The sequence below is a fragment of the Solanum pennellii genome, chromosome 10 (assembly GCF_001406875.1).
Source record: "Solanum pennellii chromosome 10, SPENNV200".
Lineage (NCBI taxonomy): Eukaryota > Viridiplantae > Streptophyta > Magnoliopsida > Solanales > Solanaceae > Solanum > Solanum pennellii.
Window position 1 is genome coordinate 24,318,878 of NC_028646.1, and position 24,421 is coordinate 24,343,298.

The 24,421-nt window shown below is 33.9% G+C and overlaps 1 protein-coding gene across 1 annotated transcript in view; it reads left to right on the top strand.

Annotated features, from left to right (window-relative positions):
• The window catches only part of LOC107002012 (coiled-coil domain-containing protein SCD2-like), a 40,006-nt gene extending 16,131 nt beyond the window's left edge, over positions 1-23,875 (top strand). Inside the window, exons 15-17 of the mRNA XM_015199945.2 lie at positions 6,420-6,460; positions 10,088-10,214; positions 23,562-23,875. Coding sequence (XP_015055431.1) covers positions 6,420-6,460; positions 10,088-10,214; positions 23,562-23,680 — 287 coding nt within the window. The 3' untranslated portion in view covers positions 23,681-23,875. The remainder of the gene's footprint in view (positions 1-6,419; positions 6,461-10,087; positions 10,215-23,561) is intronic.
• Positions 23,876-24,421: the final 546 nt, after the last annotated feature.

The window sequence follows — 24,421 nt, forward strand, 5'->3', positions numbered from 1 at the left end:
GACCAGGTCCCCTGTTTTCTTCAAGTATCTCAGAATCCGTTTGCCAGCCTTTAAATGTGAATTTCTAGGACATGCTTGGAATATAGCACACATTCCAACACTGTATATGATGTCAGGTTTGCTGGAAGTCAGATACAACAAGGATCCAATGATTCCCCTATACATGGTTTGATTCACAAGAGGATCAACTTCATCTGCTACAATCTTGGAATTTGTTCCCTTAGGAGTATTTGTAGGTTTGGAATCAAACATGTTGAATTTCTTTAGCAACTCCTTTGTATACTTCTCCTGACTGATTAAGATTCCCTCTGATGATTGCTTAATTTGTAGCCCCAAAAAGAAAGTCAGTTCACCCATCATGCTCTTCTCAAACTCCTTTCCCATTATGATGAAAATTTTTCACATAAGTGCTCCGATGTAGCTCCAAAGATAATGTCATCCATATATACCTGTATGATAAGTAGTTTCTATTCTCTTTTTATTAAGAACAAGGTATTGTCAATTTTCCCCCTTTTGAAGCCATTTTTCAACAAGAATTTTGACAATCTTTCATACCAAGCTCTGGGAGCTTGTTTTAACCCATACAAGACCTTATTCAATTTGAACACATGATTTGGTGGCTCAACATCTTCAAAACCAGGAGGTTGTTTTAAAAACACCTCTTCCTTTAAGTCTCCATATAGGAACGCACTTTTGACATCCATTTGATACAACTTGAAACACTTTAAATAAGCAAAGGCTATAAGAATTCTGATAGCCTTCATTCTCGCAACTGGTGCAAAGATTACATCATAGTCTATGCCCTCTTCTTGATTATATCCTTGAACAACTAATCTGGATATGTTCCTTGTAATCACACCATATTCATCAAGCTTATTTTTGAACACCCACCTGGTTCCTATAACTGGTCTGTCAGTAGGTCGTGGGACCAGGTACCATACCTTGCTTCTCTCAAACTGATGTAGTTCTTTTTGCATTGAGTTAACCTAGTCTGCATCACACGAAGCCTCTTTTACATTCTTAGGCTCGTTGATGATATAAAAGCTGAAAATGCAACTAGATTTCTTGTTTTTGATCTAGTATGGATCCCAGAGTTCATAGGTGAAATGAGATTATCAAGTGGATGAGATGAACGATGTTCCATCCTGGTCTTGATGTCAACGGATGTAACTAATCAGTGTCCTCCTCTTCATCGACAGAATCCTCATTTTCTGGAGAGTGAGTGATATCTTGATTGGAGTTCTGAACGGGACTAGGTTCCTCTTTAGGCTTATCAACTTCATCAGTCTTTTCAGATGAACCTTGATCAGCATTTCCAATCTTCAACTGATCACCTGTATCATCTTTACTTCTTTCACTTGCTGAGCTTGAAATAACTCATTTAACTCATCTTCATCATTTGATGCTTTCCTTTTTAGATTTCCATCTTCATCGAAGACTACATGAACACTTTCTTCAATACATTGAGTTCTCTTATTGAATATTTTGTATGCCTTACTTGATGAAGAGTATCTTACAAAAACTCCTTCATCACTTCTAGGGTCAAACTTTCTAAGATCATCTTTACCATTGTTCAAGACAAAACACTTACATCCAAATGCAAAAAGATAGCTCAACATAGGTTTCCTGTTGTTGAGTAGTTCATAGGGAGTCTTATTTAGCAATGACCTTATCAAACATCTGTTTGTGACATGACATGATGTGTTGACTGCCTCAGCCCAAAAATTTTGTGGAAGATTTGACTCAATAATCATGGTTCTTGCAATGTTTACCAAGGTTCTGTTTTTCCTTTCCACTACTCAGTTTTGCTGAGGAGTTCTTGGAGCTGAGAAGTTGTGGTTGATGCCGTTTTTCTGACAGAATTGATCAATTTTTGAGTTTTCAAACTCAGTTCCATGATCATACCTGATCCAGCTATCACTTGATTCAATTTTGTTTGAATCATTTTGAAAAACACTATAATTCATCTGGTGTTTCTGCTTTGATCTTAAAAACCTTGTCCATATGAACCTTGAGTGATCATCAACTATCACCAGAATGTATTTCTTTCCATTTCTACTTTGAACTTTCAAGGGTCCACATAAATCCATGTGCAACAACTCTAATACTCTTGATGAGGTAACTTGCTTATTTGACTTGAAGGACGTTCTGATTTGTTTTCCTTTTACACACTCTTCACAAATTTTACTCTTACAAAATTTCAATTTTGGCAGACCTAGTACCAGATCCTGAGAAACCAGCTTATTCAATAAAGATGAGATCACATGACCTAGTCTCCGATGCCAGAGATCAACATTTTCACTCTGAGCACTTAGATATGTTAGATCATCTCCATGAGATGTATCTAAGTTTGCCACATACATGTTTTTACATCTTTGAGCTGTGAGAATCACTTTCTTTGTAGTCAGATTAACTACAGTACACTTCTCAAATGTAAACTTTACTTCATTTCCCTTGTCACAAATTTGAGACACACTCAGAAGACCGTACTTCAACCCACTGCCATGGTACACATTATCAATGGATTCTTCAAGAGTTTTTCCCACTTTAACAACACCTAAAATATACCCCTTCTTTCCATCACCAAAAGATACACCTCCACCTTGAAATGCCTTCAGCGAGAGAAAGTTTTTTGTATCTCCAATCATATGTTTGGAGCATCCACTAGCCATGTACCAACAATGACTGCTACTCCTCTCACTCACCTGCAGCAAGAATCACTTATTAGACTTGGGAACCCATTTCAATTTGAGTTCCCAGAAGGCATATAAAAGAGTAATCAAGGTGTTTCTTGCCCGGTGAGGTAATTTTAGATTCTTTTTGATCAAGAGCTTTTGAGCAGGACCAGGTCCCCTTTTTAAAATCCTTTTCTTTTCTGTATAATTTGAGAATCTTTCATGTGACTCTCTCCAAGCTGTACATTCCCTTTTTAAATGCTCGTTTCTACCACAGTGAAGACACAACACATTATAAGACACAAATACATATTTGCTGTGAGGATTGAAAGGAGGAGTAATATTCAAGCTTACTAAACCCTTTTTGTTGTAGTTGCTTTGATTTGTCACATTTGAAAGCAGCTTAGAGGATTTTGTCCATTTAAGGGAATTTGCAAGTTCATCCTTAAGTTTGTCAATATCTCTCTCTAGGCTATTGCTCTTTTCCAAAGCTAAAACAAGGTTAGTCTCAGTATTTTTCAATTTTTCTTCCATTTCAACTGGTAAACTAGTAGACTTTCCTTTCTGTTTTTAAGACTTCTCAGTCATCAGATGCAATTATTTTTTGAGTTCTAGTTTTTCAGATTCTAGAACAATCATTTTTTCTTTAATTAGTGACATTTTCTCACCCATTTTATCTCTGTTTTCATTTAGACTTTCAAACTCAACATTCATGGAATCTATTTCAGAAGTTAAATTAATCATAGAATCAATCAAAACATTTGCTAATTTTCTCAATCTTTTAAGAGAATAAGTATTCAGATTTTGCTTATAATCAAAAAGAGTTACCTTATCATCATCATCTTCATCATCTGACTTAGCCATGAAAGCAAACATTTCATTGAATATATTATCCTCATCATGAACCACCATCATTGATGCATCATTGGGCTCATCAGAGTCTTCTGAATCACTCGAAGAATCTCCCCACGCAGCAAGAGCTTTCTTGACCACATAATCAGCTGCAACTTTTTGATCATTTTTATCAAGTACCAGGTCCCTGCGCTTTTCTTTCTCGCCTCTTGGTCTTTGATATTCTTTTTTTCAATTTTGAGTAATGGAAAATCTCTTATAAAATGTCCAGCCTTTCCACACTTGTGACAGGTATCATTTGGAGTTGCAGTTCGTGGAACATTTGCTCCCTTTCTGAATCCCTTGTTTTTTCTCACAATCTTCTGAAACCTTTTGATGAGGTAAGACATATCATCTTCACTGGAGTCTTCTTCAGACCTGTATTTCAGGATTAAAGACTTATCCTTCTTGGCTTCCTTCTTTGACTGATCATAACTTCGATTCATCTCATGAGTCTTGAGATTTTCAATAAGAGCATCCATCATCAACACCTTCAGATCCTTTGCTTCAATGATGGCATCTACCTTGCTTTCCCAGGACATGGGAAGGATTCGAAGAACTTTCCTGACCTGCTTGCTCATACTGATGGGTTCTCCAAGACTTCTTAACTCATTTGTGATTGATGACAGTTTGGTGAACATCTCATGAATGGTTTCACTTTCTCTCATTTTGAAATTTTCATACTGAGAGGTAAGCATATCAATCTTTGACTCTTTTACTTATTCAATTCCTTCATGAGTTGTTTTCAAGCAATACCAAATGTCCTTTGCTGATTCACAAGCTGAGACACGATTAAACTCATCAGGACCTATACCACAGACAAGCAGCTTCTTTGCTTTGTAGCCTTTTTCAATCTTCTTTCTGTCAGCTTCATCGTATTTATGTCTGGGCTTTGGAACCAGTCTAGTGATTTCACCATTTTTTTCTTCACACATTGGAACAAATGGTCCATCTAAGACGATGTCCCACAGTTCACTGTCTTCAGCCATAAGAAAATCATGCATTCTAACTTTCCACCAGCTATAGAAGTGGCCATTGAAACAATGAGGTCGAGTCGAAGACTGACCCTCTTCCAGATTGAGTGGAGCATCCATTCTAGAACAGGAATCACTCTCTTGGTATTAACCAGATAGAGAGTATCTGCTCTGATACCACTTGTTAGAATTTGTGCATCTACAACAAGTCAATGGACCACGTCCTTTGACACACAAAAATATAATAGCTGTAAGTAAATGCAGTTTAATGACACAAGGAGTTTTACGTGGAAACCTATTTGCTCAAAGGAGTAAAACCACGACCTGTCTCACAGGATTTTCAAAACCGTTTCACTAATCTTCACAAGCAAAAGGAAACCTGTTACACAAAATGTGAGAAAAAGTTTTTAATCTCACTATCAAACAATAGCTCTATTGCTTGATGAGCCTAAGTAGATATTACTCTACCCACTAAGCTATCACACTAGACAACTTAGGATTTCCTAAGCAATCTTACAGACTCCCCACTAAACCATCAACCTACTAATGATTCAGAATTTTCTAAGCAACACACAGGTTGCCCACTAAATTAGTTTAACTAACTAACTTAGAATTTCCAGATCAAACCACACTGATTCCTTTATAGTTTTAGGATCAGTTCACAATGTAAGATTGGAAGAAAGTATTTCTAAACAACTACGCACTATGTTCGCTTGAGCTTGAGTTGTTTGGAATATTTCTTCTTCCTGATTTTTTAAGTCTTCGCAAGAGTTCTTGAATATGCTTTTTCAAGTTGCAAAAACTGAGTGAAGTGTATGAAGATGTTGTCCTTGTATAGAAAGGTCACTATCCTTAAACTCATGCCATTGGTTAAGATTTTTTGACGCTTCTAACGTTGTTGGAACCTGTGCACCAACTATTTGTACTTTCTCCAGCTGGCAGTCATAAAGCAGTTTGAGCTGAGAACCAGGTACCTTCATAAGGTCCCTGTATTTTGTCAAATCATCAAAACTTCAAATCACAAACTTCTACTACACCAATGTACAATATTCACGTTGTTTCAAAAAGAATGAGCTCGTTTTCTTTTAGTTTGTTTAAAAAACAATAATCATTTTTTTTTTGGCAACACTTTAACTTTAAATTTCCACGTGACTTGTAAGGTCACGAGATTAAAGGGTCTTTGGTACATTTTATATAACTATAATTTAGATTCACAAGATTAAAAAACTTTTCTTTGTTTTCTTAAACATCGTTTCAAATCATATTAAGTCATTTTTTAAAAATGAATGACATATTATTTAACAAGGTTTTAGATTATATGTTGGCATTCCATGAATTCCATTTATTATTTTATCTGCAATTTAAACTATATTTTTCCATGAGTAGTAATCAAAAAATTTCATTACAACTTTCGTTGCTTCCTAATACTCCTTCCGTTCATTTTTTCTTGTCTACTTAGATTCTTTGCATGTTTTTTCAGAAATAACAATTAATCTGAACATTTTTTACCACAATATTTTTTATATTAATTGATGTATAATCTTAAATTTTGAGAAATTATATACTAAATAAGTAATGAATGTTAATAGTAAAATAGATTAAAAAATATTGTATTTTTTTAATATGTTAAAAATGACAAATAAAAATATGAATTTATATTTTTAAAATAATAAACAATTATATGTGAATGGAGATAATATTAAAATAGATTAAAAAATATTATATTTTTTTAATATGCTAAAAATAACAAATTAAAATATGAATTTATATTTTTAAAATAATAAACAATTGTATGTGAATAGAGGGATAGTAATAATATATATTCTTTTAAATGAGGTGGCAACACTTCATATTACTAATCATATTATCTATACCGCAGAATTGAGTCCAGAGGAGTCGGAAGATGTACAATTTAAGCAGGTATTTGACTCTTTGATTAATTCTTGACATTGATCTTCCCTCTCTTCCTCCTTTCTTCTTCCCTTTCTTTACTGATTCTCAAACTTTTTTAAAATGTCAATAAATTTGTATTAAATTCTTTAAAAATTGTGTGTTTTTAAAAAATCCGACAAGAATACGACATCAAAAATGAGGTGTCAGTGCAATTTAACCATCAGGATATTATTCAGTCGAATTTGAGGAAAAAAGGCCTCTTCCTATTTTAGTATGTTTCTATAAATTATTATAAGTGAATCCTACCTAACTAAGAAAAGATAATTATAATTAAGATAGAATATTTTTCCTATAATTATGCTAGGAAAAAAACAAGGTTCCTAACACCATGCTAATTAATTATATGCAATGAACATTCACCTCAAGTTGATGCAAAGATATCACACATACCCATCTATTAATTATTGTTATATTCAATTTCATGAAGTTGTCAAAATGAGCTGGTCCAATACAACCCTAACGGGTTAGAGAGTTAAACAGGTTGGGGTGGGCTGATCCTTTTAATTAATCGGGATATGAAATAGCAGTCTAACCTATCCCTAAGCGACCCACAGGTTGACCCTTCATCAAAAAAAATAATAATATTACTCTCTTAGAAAGAGTATTAACATTGACGTTTATGAACACGCCATCAATTTATACAAAAAATTATTTAAAAATCAAACTCGGTGAATACAAAAATACATTTATGAATCACACACTTCGGTGAATACTTACAAAATGCATAATAATCAGTAAAATTTAGTGGATAAATGTTAATCATTCTATCATTTCTCCCACAAAAAACTAGGTGGTTTTAAAAGATTTCCAGCAACACAAGGCAACTCAAATACTTAACAAAATTAAATTTTTAAATATTACATGACTCAATAATTAAAGTTTTACGGCCCGCTTCCGCCTCCACCATCGATCACATTTGAATCAATATGTGATATTATTTCCTTAAGAATTTCATCTTCATTTGATATTGCAAAAGACTTGACTTTATATTTTTCAAAATATTTATTGATAAAATATTTATAAATAAAAGACCATTAAAAATATATATAAATATTTTTCAAAATTAATAATCCACGGACTGACCTCTGAGGCATGCGGGCTGGGCCTACAAGGCCAACTGCCAAATGGGGCAGGCTAAAAATCTTCCTTCCTAAATGGACCAAAAAAATAAAATTCAACCCCACTTATTTCAAGGATTGAGTTGAACTGGCCTCACAGCAGGCCAAATCCATATTGACGGCTCTATGGCCATGCCCCAATACAGTACCAGCAGCAAGTTGCCTCTACATTCATAGGTGAACTCAGAATTTAAAAAATCCATGTCCACCAATATTAAGCTTGTTCTACTTGGGATTGAACCGTGGTTATTTGGGTGAATCAAATTATACCACTGGTACAAAGTATCATTTCATACTTCTTATGGGGGCATTATTAAATATTTTAGTTTCTGTCAGTTTTTCAAAATAAAATATATAATTTTTTTTGGAAGTTAACGAATGCATGTACATCCCACTATAGCACGTGGGTCCTACCTATGTATGTTAACATATAACAAGAGTTTATTATCTTAAAATGGGGAAATTGTTGAACGAAGAGCTACATATGATCTAAAAATAGTGACAAAACAATGACCGAAAGTGTTAGGACCGAAAATAAGCAGGTGTAACGCGGAAGCTAGCAAAGCAAACCTCAAAAGACCACGAGTAAGAAGACAACGAGAAATATACAAAAAGACACAAAGATTTAACGTGGTTCGGTCAATCGACCTACGTCCACAAAGGAGATGAGCAATCCACTATAAATATGAGAGTACAAAATACAGAGGGAAACAACCTCAACCAAATCACCCGGAATACATGGGAGGTTCACACAAGTGATAACGTATCAAGCTTGTGACCCACAAATTCTCCCTCTAACCAAAACTCTCAAATCCCTTAAGACTACATTGTGAATGCTGATTAAGTTAGAAGGAACATGCCTCTATTTATAGAGTGCTAAACCTTTTCCTACAAGAAAAGGATTAGTCAATTCAAAACCTTTTCCTTAAAGGAAAACCTATTTATGGTAAGAAATTTAGGACAAATAAAACCTAACAGAAAGAAGTAATAATCAAATATGATTCCTAGCATTCTTCATATCAATTTGCTGCACTAGGAACCTCTTTCCTTTTCCTAATAGGACAACAATTTTTTCTTTAATAGGACAACAATTTTTTCTTTTTATTTTCATTTATATTAGCATCAATGATACCCAAAGATATGAGTTCTTTGGGAGTTTTGATAGAGTAATGGTGTGCTCAGAACTTATTAAAATAAACTACACAAAAACAATCTCAAACCAACATCTCTTTTAGCATTAAACATATATGAAGAAGTGTGCTAGCTATTTTCTCTTTATTTTATTGGGAGTGGACTACAATTTCATAAGAAGGTGATGAATTTCATGAAGCTGATCATAAAGTCATCAATATTTTTTTGAAGTGAATGCACCTCCATTATCAAGCCTAAAAGTTTTTATATCATCATAGCCTCAATTTTTTATTTTCTCATACTGTATTCCATTTATTTATTTAAAGTAATCACATCATCTTCTCCCTCTTTGTTGACGATCACAACCTTTGAATGCTTGGTGACTTTTATCTTTATTCTTGAAATTGTTGTCATAACTTGTTTCTTTTTCACGGCCTCTTCCTCATCAATTTTCTTTATAATTCATTTCACCTACATTATCTTCTTAAAATCAGTCTTCATTTTAATTAAGAAGATACTCCGGTGGCTCTTCTTATTTCCCATTGATCTTTTAGCGGGCTCGTAAAGACTTGCTCTACCATTATAGAATTTGGACTCATCAATAACACACATCATATAATCAATTTTAAGTGTTAAAAAAGCAAAAAAATCTTTTCTTTACTTTCTCCCTATACCTTTTATATTGATCACAATAGCCATCACTTTTTGAATCCGAAATGAATTTGAATACTTTCATTTATAACTTACAAATAAGTCCTTATAGTTTGATGTTTTGTCGTTTTCACATTATCAATTCACTTGTGAGAATCTCGTAAAATGTACTAATGTTTTCCACATTAAATAATAAGAACAAGAAGATAACAAGGACACCAAGCTTTTTTTACATGGAGAAAATAATACTCGAGCGACAAAATATAACATAACTAAAAATTTAGTATATTTGATTATCTCAAAAGACTACACAACACTAGAAAGGACCTCATTTATTTTAGATACCTCATTTTAACATGCTCACCACTCAATTTTCCCTTATATAGACCTATATGTCACGAACTTAGAGTCTCACTAATGTTCTGTGCGACACTGGACAACTTACTCATTAATTTAGTGACACGACATGATAAATAACTATCTATGTTTGAACGACTCTCAATTCTCACTATTTGTTTCATTTTGGTTTGTCAAAATAAGGAGATGAAGATCTTCTTTTATTGCCTTGCTTCAACTAATCACAACCAAATTGCTTAATTAATTCTTTTCAATTTATCATTTTTATAGTTGTTATACCTAATTTTGGATTTTGTTTTCAAATTTAATTAATTTTGGAAGATTGATATTATATTAGGCATGGCTGACATACTTTTGGAGAAGGGCAAAAAATCACGAAGTGGAGGCAGATATTGCAGAAGAGAGATTACAGTTTTGGATCAACCAAAGTGGCCAACCTCTCACTTCACATGATGCTGTACATGGTAACACTTTACCCCTATCTTGCTTAAGGCGAATAAGTTACTTTTCAATACACGCTCAACTTATGAAAAATATCGCAAACTAAAAGAAGAAGAAAGAATGACCCATTGAGTGCTTTGGAGCTGTTACTGTCGTTAAACATACTACAATTTTATCTCAATTTATATGACTTACTTTTCTTTTTAGTTTTTCAAAAAAAATGAGGTATTTCTATGTTTAGTAATAATTTACCTTTAAATTATTTATTTATTCTTAATGAAATGATTTATATCAATACAAACATCTATCACTTATTTTAGACTATAAATTTTGAAAGTATACATTTTTTCCTTAAACTATGTGTGAAGTCAAAGTAACTCATATAAGTTGGGTCCGAGGAAATACGTTTTTTGGTTGACAATTTCATAGTGTTGTTTTAGATTGAAAAAATATTTTATTTTTAGGGTTAAGTTTTTCAACAAACTTTTGGAAAAACAACTGATATCTTTTTATAGTACGATACGTTGTTTTGAATTTATGTTAGGACAATACTGCCCTTATTAAAAATGCACTTATCAAATATCCATGTTGAATGGACAAAATATTAATTATATGCATTATGGACAGCACGTCTCTAACTTAAGTCTCATAAACTTGCTCCCTCAATTTTGGAATTTTAACTAATATTAAATGATGAAAAACTATTCATGGGCATCAATAACCCATATATGACTCTCATCATATATGGTTAACAATCTTATTAACATTCGCTTAGATAGGGTATACATGGTGCGGATTTTTTTTTCAAATGGAAAAATGCACAAATTCTTCTCAATCTATGCACGAAATCTCAGAGACACACTTATACTATATTAATGTCCTATTACCTTCCTAAACTTATTTTATAAATAATTTTCTACCCTTTTCAGCCTACGTGACATTATCTCTGGGTCCAATGCGTGTTGACTTTTTTTCAAGCTAGTGTCGTAGGCCGAAAATGGGTAGAAAATTATTTATAAAATAAGTTTGGGGGGAGGGGTAATAGGACCTTTGTATAGTATAAGTGTGTCTAGTGGGATTTCGGACATAGATTGGGGGTTACTTATGCATTTTCCGTTTTTCAAGTATCAAATCAAATCATTTGTATTAGGTTTGAATCTATAAACCAAATCAAACTAATGAAATCCAGGTTTTTCAACCTTGGGTTTAGAGTTTCATGATAAAGTATTCCTACAAACATATAATTTACTTGTACTTCAAATAAATTTTACTCCGATGAAAATACAACTATCGAAGGTGTTCTCAAAAAGATAACACAAAATATAATAAGTGGTTACACTAAAATATTCAACAAAAAATAATAATGAAACCTCATAAAATAAATATTGCAAATAAATAAGTCATAATGAAAATAATCATAATTTAAAGTACTAAATTATACTAAGATAAGTCTAATAATATTAATTACATGACTAAATAGTAAAGAAAACAAAAATTAAGTTATGTATTTTAATTGTCAAAATCAATGTAAAACTAAGATAAAATGGTCTAACCACCACCCCACCCCACCCCGAAAAATCTATATTCGAAATTTCAACTACACACTTTAACTTTACGGATGTCCTATGACCCCCTTAAAATATTTTAAAGCTAAATTATTTGTTCCCTAATGCTGACGTGATAAAGAAAATATGGTTCACTGAGTGACAAAGCAATTTTTTTTATTAAAACTTTATTTTTAAAAGTATTCCCTTTTTCGTATTAGCTTTTTTATTTTCTAAATGTTTTAATGCTACCTTTTACTCTAATGTGTTATATTTATTTTTATTTATTCGTTTCTTTCTTCTTCTTCAAACACTTTGCCGAATTTAAGTTGACGGAAAATAAAAGAGAAAATTCCGATTGAAGACCACGATCCACAATATGTCTAACTGCATTTCTTAGTGCATATATTTCACAGTTTATAGCCTTAATTTGCGGGGGTGGGGGGGGAGATAGATTAAACTTGATTTTGTACTTCAATTCACGATGCTATTTGCTTAAAGGAAAGAAAAGACTACATACTTGGACTTGATAAAAACTATTTTCGCTTGACAACCTGCTTGATACTTGGTCACTGCTTTTTATTTCTAAGATTTTGAACGAAGCGTGCAACTCAAAAAAGAAAAAAAAGGAAGAGGAAAGAAAAGATCAGTCAAAGAAATCCAAAGGTGGTTCCATCTTTGGTTATCTTCAGGGAAACGAAGGGAGAGTACTGTAAAAATGTTGCGTGTTAAAGGAAGTTACCAATAAAACGGACAAAAAAAAATATCAGCTACAGTAAACAATTGAAAATTTTGTTACAATATAAGTAAGATTAAGAAAAGTAAAAATCTTAAGGTCACAAATGAAACTTACAATTACACTTTAATGGCACACAACTTTTCTGATGTAAGAGAAAAGAAGAAAAGGATTGAAAAGAAAAACAAAAGACTATAAAAACAAAAATAGAATAAAGAAAAAGAACAGTAATTCTCTCATTAAAAAAATGATATATATTAGGTGGCAGGAGTGCGTGCATGTCACTGCCTAACCCAAATTTGGGTTTGACATCTTAAAGGGGGTATATATATAACTTTTTAAATGTTCAGGGGATAAAAGGACACCTTTAAAGTATAAGTGTGTAGTTGAGAATTGACTAACAGGTTGGGGGATATTTGACAATTTTCTTTAAAACTCAAGAACACATATTCAATGTTATTGTCATTATTAGTGTTGAGTTATTATTCTTTTGTTATCGGTAGTATTGATTTGAGCTTCATTAGAGTTACTAATATCGATGGACCGTAGCCTTTATTGGACCATTAGAACTTCTAAGCCAAACTTGACATAATATGTTAGTAAAAGATAAAAACTATGAAAAAATATAAGAAATATTTATAAATTATATCAAAATAATACTTTTATGTATGATTTAAAACTTATATATAGAATATCGAGTTGATTTTGTCACGCCCCAGCCTACATCCTAGGTGGGACTGGCACTCGGTGACCATTGCTGGCCTCGAGAGAACCCTTGGCCTGACTTACTAGGGGAATACTTAACTTAGCTTAATATAACAATAAAGAACATTGTCAAGGGGAAAATACTCAAAATGTAATAATCTAGCCAAAACGTAAGATAAAAGAGACACCAAACTGAACAATCTAATTGACTATCTGTCTATGAAGCCTCTAAACTGACTGAGATGAATGTTGGGGAAAACCCCACAACATTCTATTGAACTAACTAGAAAGCAATAGAAAGATCCTCCGGAATGCAAGGAGGCTCCACTGACTCTAGAGCTCAAACTGGATCAACGAAGGATGTGTGCTAATCCTAGTTACCTGCGTCTGCATCATAAGACGATGCAGGCCAATTGGCATCAGTACATGAATGTACGAGTATGCGAGTTGGATTGCTAAACACAACTATAATGCTTGAAAGGAGTAAGAATGAATTTACCTTGGCTCTCCTTAACTTAAGAGTCATAACTCAATATAAAGCAATAAAGACATATGCAATACAAGGAAAACTTATAAAACAGTGTAAACACTTAGTTCATTAAAGGTAAAACAATAATAAACTCAATTTTACTTATATATGAAAGTAATATAAGTTCTATGGGAGATTCTCTAACCGACAACTATCACTATGAGCCTAAGTGATGATACAACGTATAATCTCATATTGCAAGAGGAACGCTCTATACCTTTTCGTTGGTATACAACCTGAACTACTACTTGGATCCACTAGTCTATGCTAAAAGCACTAAGGAATCATCTAAAAAGTATGATCCTTTATCTCTCCATGTTGACTACATGGTTTATGGAGACTTGAGTTAATATGAACTAGTGTCGCCATATCGGTGTCAATACTACTCCCAAAATACTTAGCTCATGTGTTTTTAAAACAACTTCTTCTCTAGCTTGAGATAATTGTTCAAACTTAGCTTCAAAAGCTTTCTTGGAAATCATAGTTTCCTTTATTTTTTACTAAAACCAGCCATGAGATCTGTGGAAGTCTAGCTTCCTTTATTTCTCAAAAGATTGAAAACATTTTGTTTAAACTCTTAGGGACTACTTAGTTCCCCTATAACTCTTGAGAAGTGAACTCAACTTATTACTCTTTGCTTAACTTGAAACTCAACTCTAAGGAAATACTTAGTTCCCTTATAGCTTTTGAGAATTTAACTCAACTCTTTTACTCTTTGCTCAACTCTTTTGTTGAACCTTAAAACAAAGTAGAAATGTTTGTTTAAGACTCTTGAATGCTTTAGGAACTTATTTTGACTTGCTTCTTAACTTTTAGACTTGACTCTTAACTTCTTTGACTTTGATCTTAACTTCCCTTGATTTGAATTATGGATTCAAGGATCATGATCTCATATTTATGGATAATTTAGTGATGTTTAGATTTACTTTAGAGTGTTGGAATCATCTAGGAATAATAGGTACATCATTTAGGAACTAACACGAAAAGATAGGGGAGAAATGGGATCTCCAGGTCACCCTGGCACTCGAAAGGCGCGGGGCGCAAGGGCTTGATGGACAGAGTATGTCCTGAGGGGCTCTGATAGGCGCGGCGCTCCACGGCCTGTCACACGGGTTTTCGACTTTTCTTCGTTGGTTTTCAACTCTAAACCTTCCAAACTTGCATGGATCTTACCCCAAACACTTAGGATCTCTAATATACTCAATACCCAATAGTTTAGGCTCATAAAACTGCTCGGAAACACGAATCACAAACCACTAAAGGTACACTACGATTCTACCAACAAGATTTCAACAATTGTTCATCAAGAACTTCAAGATTCATCATTTAATCAATACATAACTTGATGAATTGAACATATTGGTGTATGCATGAACAAATACACACAGAAAGAACTCACATACCTCGATAAAGATAACCCCCGACGAATTCCACTAGCGAAACCTTAGCATTGTTGAAGAATTTTTTATTTTCCTCTTCTCTTGTCTTTTCTCCCAAGCCCTAAGCATTCTCAACTTTTCTAAAACTGATATGGGACTTGGTTTTATACCTAATAAAACCCTAAAACGAGTTAGGAAATACTAGGGTGAAAAAACTACTTTACCCTTACTAAAATTCAAATTGGATTTTTCCTCAATCCAACAACCCAACTTCCAAAAGGCATATCTCCCGCATACGACATCGTAAATGGGAAAATTTGATGTTTTTCGAAAGATCTTCCCAAAGGATTCAAAACCATATAAATAACTCAATTTAACTCCTCCTAAGATGGGAATTATGACCGTTTGAAAATGACCAAACACTCACTTTTATACTTAAGAAATTTTCCAGATTTCCCTATTTATTTCCAAAAATTACTATTATCTTGGTTTCTTAGCTTATTATTAGTTATTTCAAGTTGCGAGATGTTATATGTTTGATCTTGGGTTGACTGTTTCAAGTTCAAACCAACTCAATCCAAGTATTCAAATTCTTTCCAATACTAAATCACAGATTTTTTCTCGACATACAGCTTGGTGCAATTTTGTGTTCGATTTTGTTCACCCCTTACCCTTACAGATGCTCACCCGAGCTTGTAAAGAGGTATGAGAAACATATCTAAATTGATAGGGATTCCAAGTTTTCTGCCTTTTTTTAAATAAAAAAAAAGCAAGCTTTCCTTCAAGCTTCAAGTGTGGAGAAGTGAGATTCCATGACCTTCCATGGTGAAATAAAGTTAATATAAAGAGGAATTTACTTATCTTGACCTTGTGAGTGATGGAAAGGAGAGAATTTGAGAAAAAAATTATTCTAAACACAGTCCACATGTTTCGTGCTTCGTACGCTCCACTGCGTACAACGAGAAGTGTTTCATGATGATATCTAATTTACACTACCAGTAGGTAGCAAAACCCCATAGTCCAGAACCAGAAGTAATGCGCTATCACGCGTAAGAAAACACAAGGGGAGTAGGGGAAAATATAAAAATAAAAGAAGGAGAAGTAACAAACATAAACATACAAAATAACCCCAAAACCTCACATTAGTTGGTATAGGAGTATAAATACAAATACATATAGAACTATCTCCGAATTTAAAATAAAGACCAGTTCTATCCAAGAGAGAGGGAGATCAGCAACTCTGAACATCACGAGCTCACCCTAGCTCTGAATCCTAAAAGTTTCTTTGCACGAGTCCCAAAAAAACGCAAAAAACTTGTACTATGATCTGCAGGATGCAGATGTGTAGTATGAGTACCAATAAGCGATACTCAGTAGGCGTAGACCGACTAAGTTCCAAAGATAAAGACAATATAAATAGCATGTAAATAAGGAAAGTGCAACACAAGTAACTAACGAAGGAGTATCACATGATAATACAAGTAACAAAGATGTAGAAATGTAATACACTGACTAAGAGACCGGGACAATGCAGTACATATGGAGGTGCTACTCCAACAACCTAATCACGACAAAGTCTCTTACGGATGTTAACTAAACAAGGATACCAATGGTAAATGACGATACTCAACATAATCACCCAAAAGGTCAATCAAATCTAATCGAATAAAAAACACCAAGATAGGAAAAATACAACCGATATACATAACTACCATCAAATCAACATAAGATACACAACCATATAATCGAACACTAACCTAATCAATCCCCCATAATCCTGGAAAGTATACAACAACAAACATAATCCAGTCGACCTCCATAAGACCAGTTGGTGCAAACAACAATCAATTATATTGGTGATGTACAATGAAAATGAATGCAACTTATGTGATAGAAACCAACTAAGCCATCAAAACCACGTACCACACAAACAAGTATATGTACCTACCTCCTACCCCTGACAACTAGGTAGGACTTGTGCAACTAACCTTTTCCTGTTCAATGTGTCACATGATCAGAGGGACCATAGGGGACTCAAGAAGTTTGTATACACTTTTGATCCCGATTAATGACTATCAAAGCTGCCGTCACGGTATCAGATTTTCTCTATCATTGTATCGAAGGTAAAAGTAGCCAAATATATAGAGAAAGGCTACTGTAAGTAACTAAAATCAGGAACAATTAAAAAAATACCTCCAGTAACAAGGAGTTAACATTGAAGAAGAAGAGATAAAATTGGAAGAGAGAAACTCTCATTGTTTGAGTTCAAAGACTGAGCAATACAGAGAAATTACATCAGTACTTATAGTTCACAATTTTACAATACGTAAACTACATTCTAGAATCTACTAACAGAGGATTAGTTATAACTAACTCTAGGAAAAAGACTAATCTATCCTTTCTTAATCTTAACTGTTTTATTCTTCTAACTGTTCTTTGTCAGCTCATTTCTCAACACTCCCCTTCAAGATAGGAAGTGTAAAGATGTTCAACACACCTAGCTTGGATACTAGATATTCATGTTGTGGCCTTGACAGCCCTTTTGTCAAGATATCTGTTTGTTGCTCTTGTGTAGGTAGATAGTTTATCTTGATCAAGCCGTGTTGTAGTCTCTCCCTTATGAAATGGCAATCTATTTCTATATGTTTTGTTCTCTCATGATATACTGGATTTTGCAGCAATTTGTATGGCAGCTTTACTGTCACTATATACTTGCACTGGTAGCTTAACATCAACTTCAAGTTCTTTCAACAAGCCAAATAGCCACACTAACTCTGAAACTGTGGATGTGATACACCTATATTCAGCTTCAGCTGAACTCTTGGACATTGTGGTCTGTTTCTTTGCTTTCCAGGACACCAATGACTGACCTATCTTGATCATGTACCTTGTGACTGACCTTCTAGTTAACGGACATGATGCCCAATCAGCCTCACAAAATGCATAAACTAATTCATCAGATGAACTAGTTAGTAGTAAACCTTGACCAGGTTCTTTCTTCAAGTATCTCACTATCCTCAATGCAGCATCCATATGGGACCATTTTGGTTGCTAGAGAAATTCACTAAAAGTCTGTGTGCTGTAGAAAATGTCTGGCCTTGTCATGTTAAGATATAACAATTTACCAATGAGTTTTTGATACATTGTCTGATCTGTCAAAGGATCTTCAGACTCATTTTTCAGATTAACCTGCTCATCATACTGCCTTGATGTTAACTTAACATTGACATCAATAGGTATTCCTGCAGGCTTGGCTGTTGTCATAACAACCTCAGCTATAAGCTCAAGAGCATATTTCCTCTGATGCGTCAATATACCATCCTCTGATCTACTGAACTCAATCCCTAGGAAATACTTTAGTTCACCTAGATCCTTCATCTTGAAAGCCTTTTGTAAAGCCTGTTTAGTGTATTCTATTAATGCAAGAGTGCTGCCTGTGATTAACATGTCATCTACATAGACTAAAACAATACAAATTCCAGTTGTTGACTTGTCAATGAACAATGAGTAATCATACTGACTTTGTTTGAACTTAAGGTTAACAAGAGCTTCAGTAAGCTTGTGATTCCACTGTCTTGGAGCTTGTTTGAGCCCATACAAGGACTTTGTCAGTCTACACACTTTCTCCCCTTGACTGACAAAACCTTGAGGAAGTTGCATATAGATTTCATTCTCCAAATCTCCATGCAAGAATGCATTAAAAATATCCATCTGATGAACATGCCAATGCCTTGAAGATGCAAGAGAAACTATGGATCTCACAGTCACCATTTTAACAACTGGTGAGAAAGTTTCTGTGTAATCAATGCTCTCTTGTTGGCTATACCTCTTAGCTACTAACCTGCTTTAAACCTCTCAACTTCACCTGTTGATTTGTACTTAATCTTGTAGATCCACCTGCAGCCTATTGGCTTCTTTCCTGGAGGTAAGTCTGTTATCTCCAAAGTGTGATTTGATTGTAATGCTTGAATCTCATATTGCATAGTAGCAACCCATCTAGGATCCTTGACAGCAACTGAACAAGAACCAGGTCTTTGCAGGGATGAGGAAACAGTTATATAACATTGATATGTGGGAGAGAGATGACTATAAATCATGTAATTGCTGAGAGAATATTTGACCTACTTATTAATGTTGAGAGTACAAAGTCTTTCAGCCATAGTGGTTTATGAGTATTTCTGGATGATATTCTAGATGCAGCTGGAAGAACCTGTAAAGATTCTTCCTGAACTGTAGCAGGAGCCTGTGAAGAGGTCAAGTCATCAGGATCATCTAACTCAAGTGTATCCTCTAACTCAGTTGTATTATCATAAGGAGAAACATCAGCTTCAGTACAACTAGGTATACAGAAACTTGTGGAGAGATCTCATACATAGACAAAACTGGAGGCTGCAAAGTATCTACAAACTCTGGTTTCTTACCATAAAACTTCTCATAGGGAGTCTGAAACTTAAGCACACTACTAGGTAGCCTGTTGATAATATGTGAAGCAGCTAACACACAATGTCCCCAGTATGTTAAAGGAATTTTTGCCTGAAATCTTAAGGCCCTTGTAACCTCAAGTAGGTTCCTGTGCTTTCTCTCAGCTACATTATTCTACAGAGGAGTGTAAGGACATGTTCTTTGGTGCACAACTCCCATCTCCTTAAACATAGTCTCACACACATAATTCACAAATTCAGTACCATTTTCAGTCCTAATTACTTTGACAGTTTGAGAAAATTGAGTCTGAACAAATCTTAGGAACAATTTAATAAACATACTCACTTCATAATTATGCTTTAACAGACACAACCAGGTCATTCTGGAAAAATCATCAACAATTGTAAGGAAGTATTTATTTCCATCAAATGTAGAAGTACTATAGGTACCCCATAGATCAACATGAATCAAATCAAAGATGTGTAAACTTCTTATGTAGCTAGAAGGAAAAGTAAGTCTTGTCTGTTTAGCATAAGGACAGACTAGACATTTAGACACTTTACTTATACTTTGATCATTCACATCAAACATCTTAGCAAGAACTCCTGAGGACACATGTCCTAATCTTTGATGCCACACTTCCATATTGGAGACTGTTTGAGCAACTTTCAATACAGGTACTCTTTTCAACACAACTCTCCTTATCATCAATATGTTTTTGTGTATACAAACAACCATCTTCTTTATCAATCTCCTTCACCTTTCCACTGCAAAGTTCCTAGAAAACACAACAATTAGAAAAAAAAAAGTGACTGAACACCCAAGTTCCTTTGTTAATTTGCTCACTGACATCATGTTGTACTTGAATTCAGGTAGATAGAAGACATTGGAAATGATACTTCTATCTGATAAAGCACATGAACCAACATGAGTTACTTGTGTAGTGTTTCTATTAGGCAAGTATACACTCTTAGGAAACTCTAACTTGATCACAGATCCTCTGATAAACATGTCCAACTGAGAGACCATGTGATTTGTGGCACCTATATCTACAATCCATACTTTACTATTTTCATAAACAAAATAAGTTTTACCTGCAGTGTGAGCAACATGTGCATGATAACAGTCTGAAGTAGTGGAATCAGTCTTGTTCTAAAAACAAGTCTTGTTCTGAAAACCTGAGAGAATATGATCATATTGTTCCTTGCTAAATGTACAACCCTGAAGAAGCTGTTTTACCTTCATCTCAGCTTGATTCACTGTTTTAGATCCTATAGATTGTTCTATCACTTCATCAGTACCCTGAGCAGTCTCTGATTTCCTTCCCCATCCAAGAACACGAACATTAGTATTCATACCATATGAGAAGTGTGCTAGCTAATGTTGATGAGATTCTGATGAACCTTGTACCTTTCTTTTGGACTTAAAGTCTGGTGGGTACCATACAATTTTATAACAAAATTCTTTGCTATGACCCTTACAATGACAAAAATCACATATCAACATGGAATTCCTTTTCAACCTTTGAGAAGATACTGTGGAAGTACCAGTTTTAGAAAACATTGCTACATATTCTCCTCCAACTGAATTTAACCCCATATTGCTAGAAACTGATACCACGGCCTTTTGATACTCATCTCCCACTATCATAGCATATGCATGGTTAGTAGTTGTTAAGAGATTCATCATCAAAATTTGGCTCCTAACATGATGATAAGACTCATTTAACCCCATCAAAAACTGATATAACCTTTGTCTACTCAGATGAGTAACAAACTCTTTAGATTTATCACAGTTACAGCATGGAGCAGGAACTAAAGCCTCAAAATTCATCCCATAGAGTTTTGAGTTTAGTATAGTATACAGACACAGAATCAATACCTTGATGTAATGAGGAAATATCCTTATGCAAACTTTAGGTTCTAGATCCATCTACCCTGTTAAACCTTTCTTTTAAGTCATTCCAAACTTGAAAAGCAATGGATGCAAAGGCAATATCACTCAGCAAACTCTTCGATACAGAATTCATCAACCACGAATGTACAATTGCATTAACTCTTTCCCATTGTCCCCATAGTTCTTCACTAAACTTTTCTTTCATACAAGTTCCATCTACTAGACCTATCTTGTTCCTTCCTAGTAGTGCTAGTGTAATTGAACGATTCCAAAGAGTATAATTCTCAATGCCAATCAGTTGAAATGAAATAATGCTAACTCCACTAATATCAGCTGGACTAACAAAGAGAGGATGATTATAATCGATACCTTGTCCAGTCAGTGATGTATTCTGAAGAGAAGTTGGAGTTGATGTATTCTCATTCTGGCCATTGTTGAATGCTTGATCCAAATGTACAGATGCTCTGTTAGTCCCCATTTCTTTGATTCTCAATCACCAGTCAATCAACAGTTGCGAAAGCAAGTGCTTGGCAGTATAACAACAAATCTTAATCCAATTCAGATCTATGATTCTACTTTGAACTCAATGAATTTGTGAATTGAAATCTCAATTCTTTTGATCCAAACACCAATCGCCTTTCATAGAGATTACTGTGAATGGATCTGATACCATGTAAGTAACTAAAATTAGGAACAATTAACAAAATACCTCCATTAAAAAGGAGCTAACATTGAAGAAGAAGATCTAAAATTGAAAGAGAGAAACTCTCATTGTTTGAGTTCAAAGACTGAGCAATACAGAGGAATTACATCAGTACTTATAGTTCACAATTTTACAATACGTAAACTACATTCTAGAATCTACTAACAGAGGATTAGTTATAACTAACTCTAAGAAAAAGACTAATCTATCCTTTCTTAATCCTAACTGTTATATTCTTCTAACTGTTCTTTGTCAGCTCATTTCTCAACACCAACGCACTGACTGATCAAGTGAAAAGTGAGAACATCCCAGATGTCTCAAATGTCTAAAAACTAGTTTTTCAAGTGATCCAAGTGGTATGACTTCCATCAAAACAAAATTTAAAAGAGTAAAAGTGTAAAAACAGCATTGTCAAAATAGTAGTAAATATCCAATGCATGAGCCAGGATCGTACCACAAAACAAGTGAAATTGGTATCAAATATAATGTATGACATTACTAGTATTCAAACAATAGATGCTTAACAACTAGATAAACACTACTAACTACCACTCTCCCAAAGCATAAAAACTACCCTTAAGTCTAACTGGTCCTTGACAATGGCCTCGATTTCAACAATCTACCAACATCCTCAACAATAACAACATAACAAGGTTAGTAGTACTCATGAAACAAATGAATCAATGAAGACTTCTACAATCAAAGGGGAGTGGATAACTCAAATATATGGAGTCAATTTGTGAGTTTACGAGCTTGATGATTGTAGAGCGCATCCAGAAGAATAGACTCAGTAAACGTCCAAGATGATCTAATGTCAAGAAGCTGAGAACAATCTTTCAGCTAGTCAACAATTTTTTGAATAATAGCAGTCGATTGAGATATTGTGTTTTCTAATTTACTGCTATTGCCTTCCTTCCAGAGTTTCCAAACTGAAAAAATACTAATCATAGACGTGACATAGCCAACTTGACATAATTTGGAGTCTCATCTGTTGATTTGTTTTGCTTATTTTTTTTTGATTTGTTTGCTGCCCCAAGCTGTTTTATTCTTGCATTATTTTATCTTCTTTTGGTCAAATAGAAAGGGAAAGTTTTGACTTAGGTTTTCTTCCGCTATCGCCCTGTGGTGCACATTTATTTTGTGCTTCCCTTTACCTACACTTGGGTGGGTTTTAAGATCTTCCTACTAATAAATCATAAAATGTGAAGCTATAAATATTTCTGGTCAACGAAAACTATTTACGAAAGAAATTATTATTTACCTTTTGAAAATCTCTTTATAATTTGTTGTGCCCCCCCTCCCTCCCCTTTTTTTAGGAAATCACCCATATTCACTGAGTTCTTATGCTTTCCTACAATGGGAGGGTGTCAAAATGTACAAATAATTTATTATTGTGATATATATTGTTTACTTTTTAATGAAAATAACTAAATGAAGTTTTTCTTCCACACTGCAGTTGAGCGAGGCCTCATAGAGCTCAAGAAATTGGGGATTGAAACCCAATTATGGCAAGAAACTCGCCGGTCAATAGATCCAGAAAATACCAAAAAAATGCAAACGGAAAATGATTTTTGACAATGAGTTGCTTTTCACTTACCAATTAGTAACTTTTTCCTCATCCCGTTTTGGCATTTCTTAGTTCAATTATTTATTTATTATTATTGCTCTTTAATAACTTTTGTTTCAAAGTTTTTATTCATGTAATGATAGAAATACTGTAAGTGCTGACTGAAAGTTTTTATTACACAATGCACAATATTGTATAATATACTAATATGAATGTTCATGCAAATATGAAATTATTTTAAGTGGAGAAGTTAAATAGAAATATATAGACAAATTACTATTATATGGTGATATGTCCAAATTATGCCTCCATAAAATAATATAACACGATTGTTGTCAAATATAAAACTAAATTAGATTGGGTTGAACCAACAGGGAATAAGATTAGTTTTTTTTTATTTTCGAAGGAAATGACAAAGTTTGTGAGAGTTAACTAATGATTTTCAGTGCCAATTTGTAACTTGTAACTTTCAACAATATTACTTAAGCTGAGAATTTATAGAGAGAAAAATCATGATTGTGTTTACTAGAAGTGTTTACCTTAATTCAGGTTAACATATAATATCACTTTGTAATGCTAGCATACTAGCTTATCAAACCCATGCTACATTTAACTATTTCTCAACCAAACTAGATGCATATTACTTTTATTCTGGACTAAAAGTGTTTATCTCAAATCAATGTCATTTACTTTGAGTTGGTTAATCTTACTACATCATAAATCATTAGACAATTTTTGAATCTGAAATC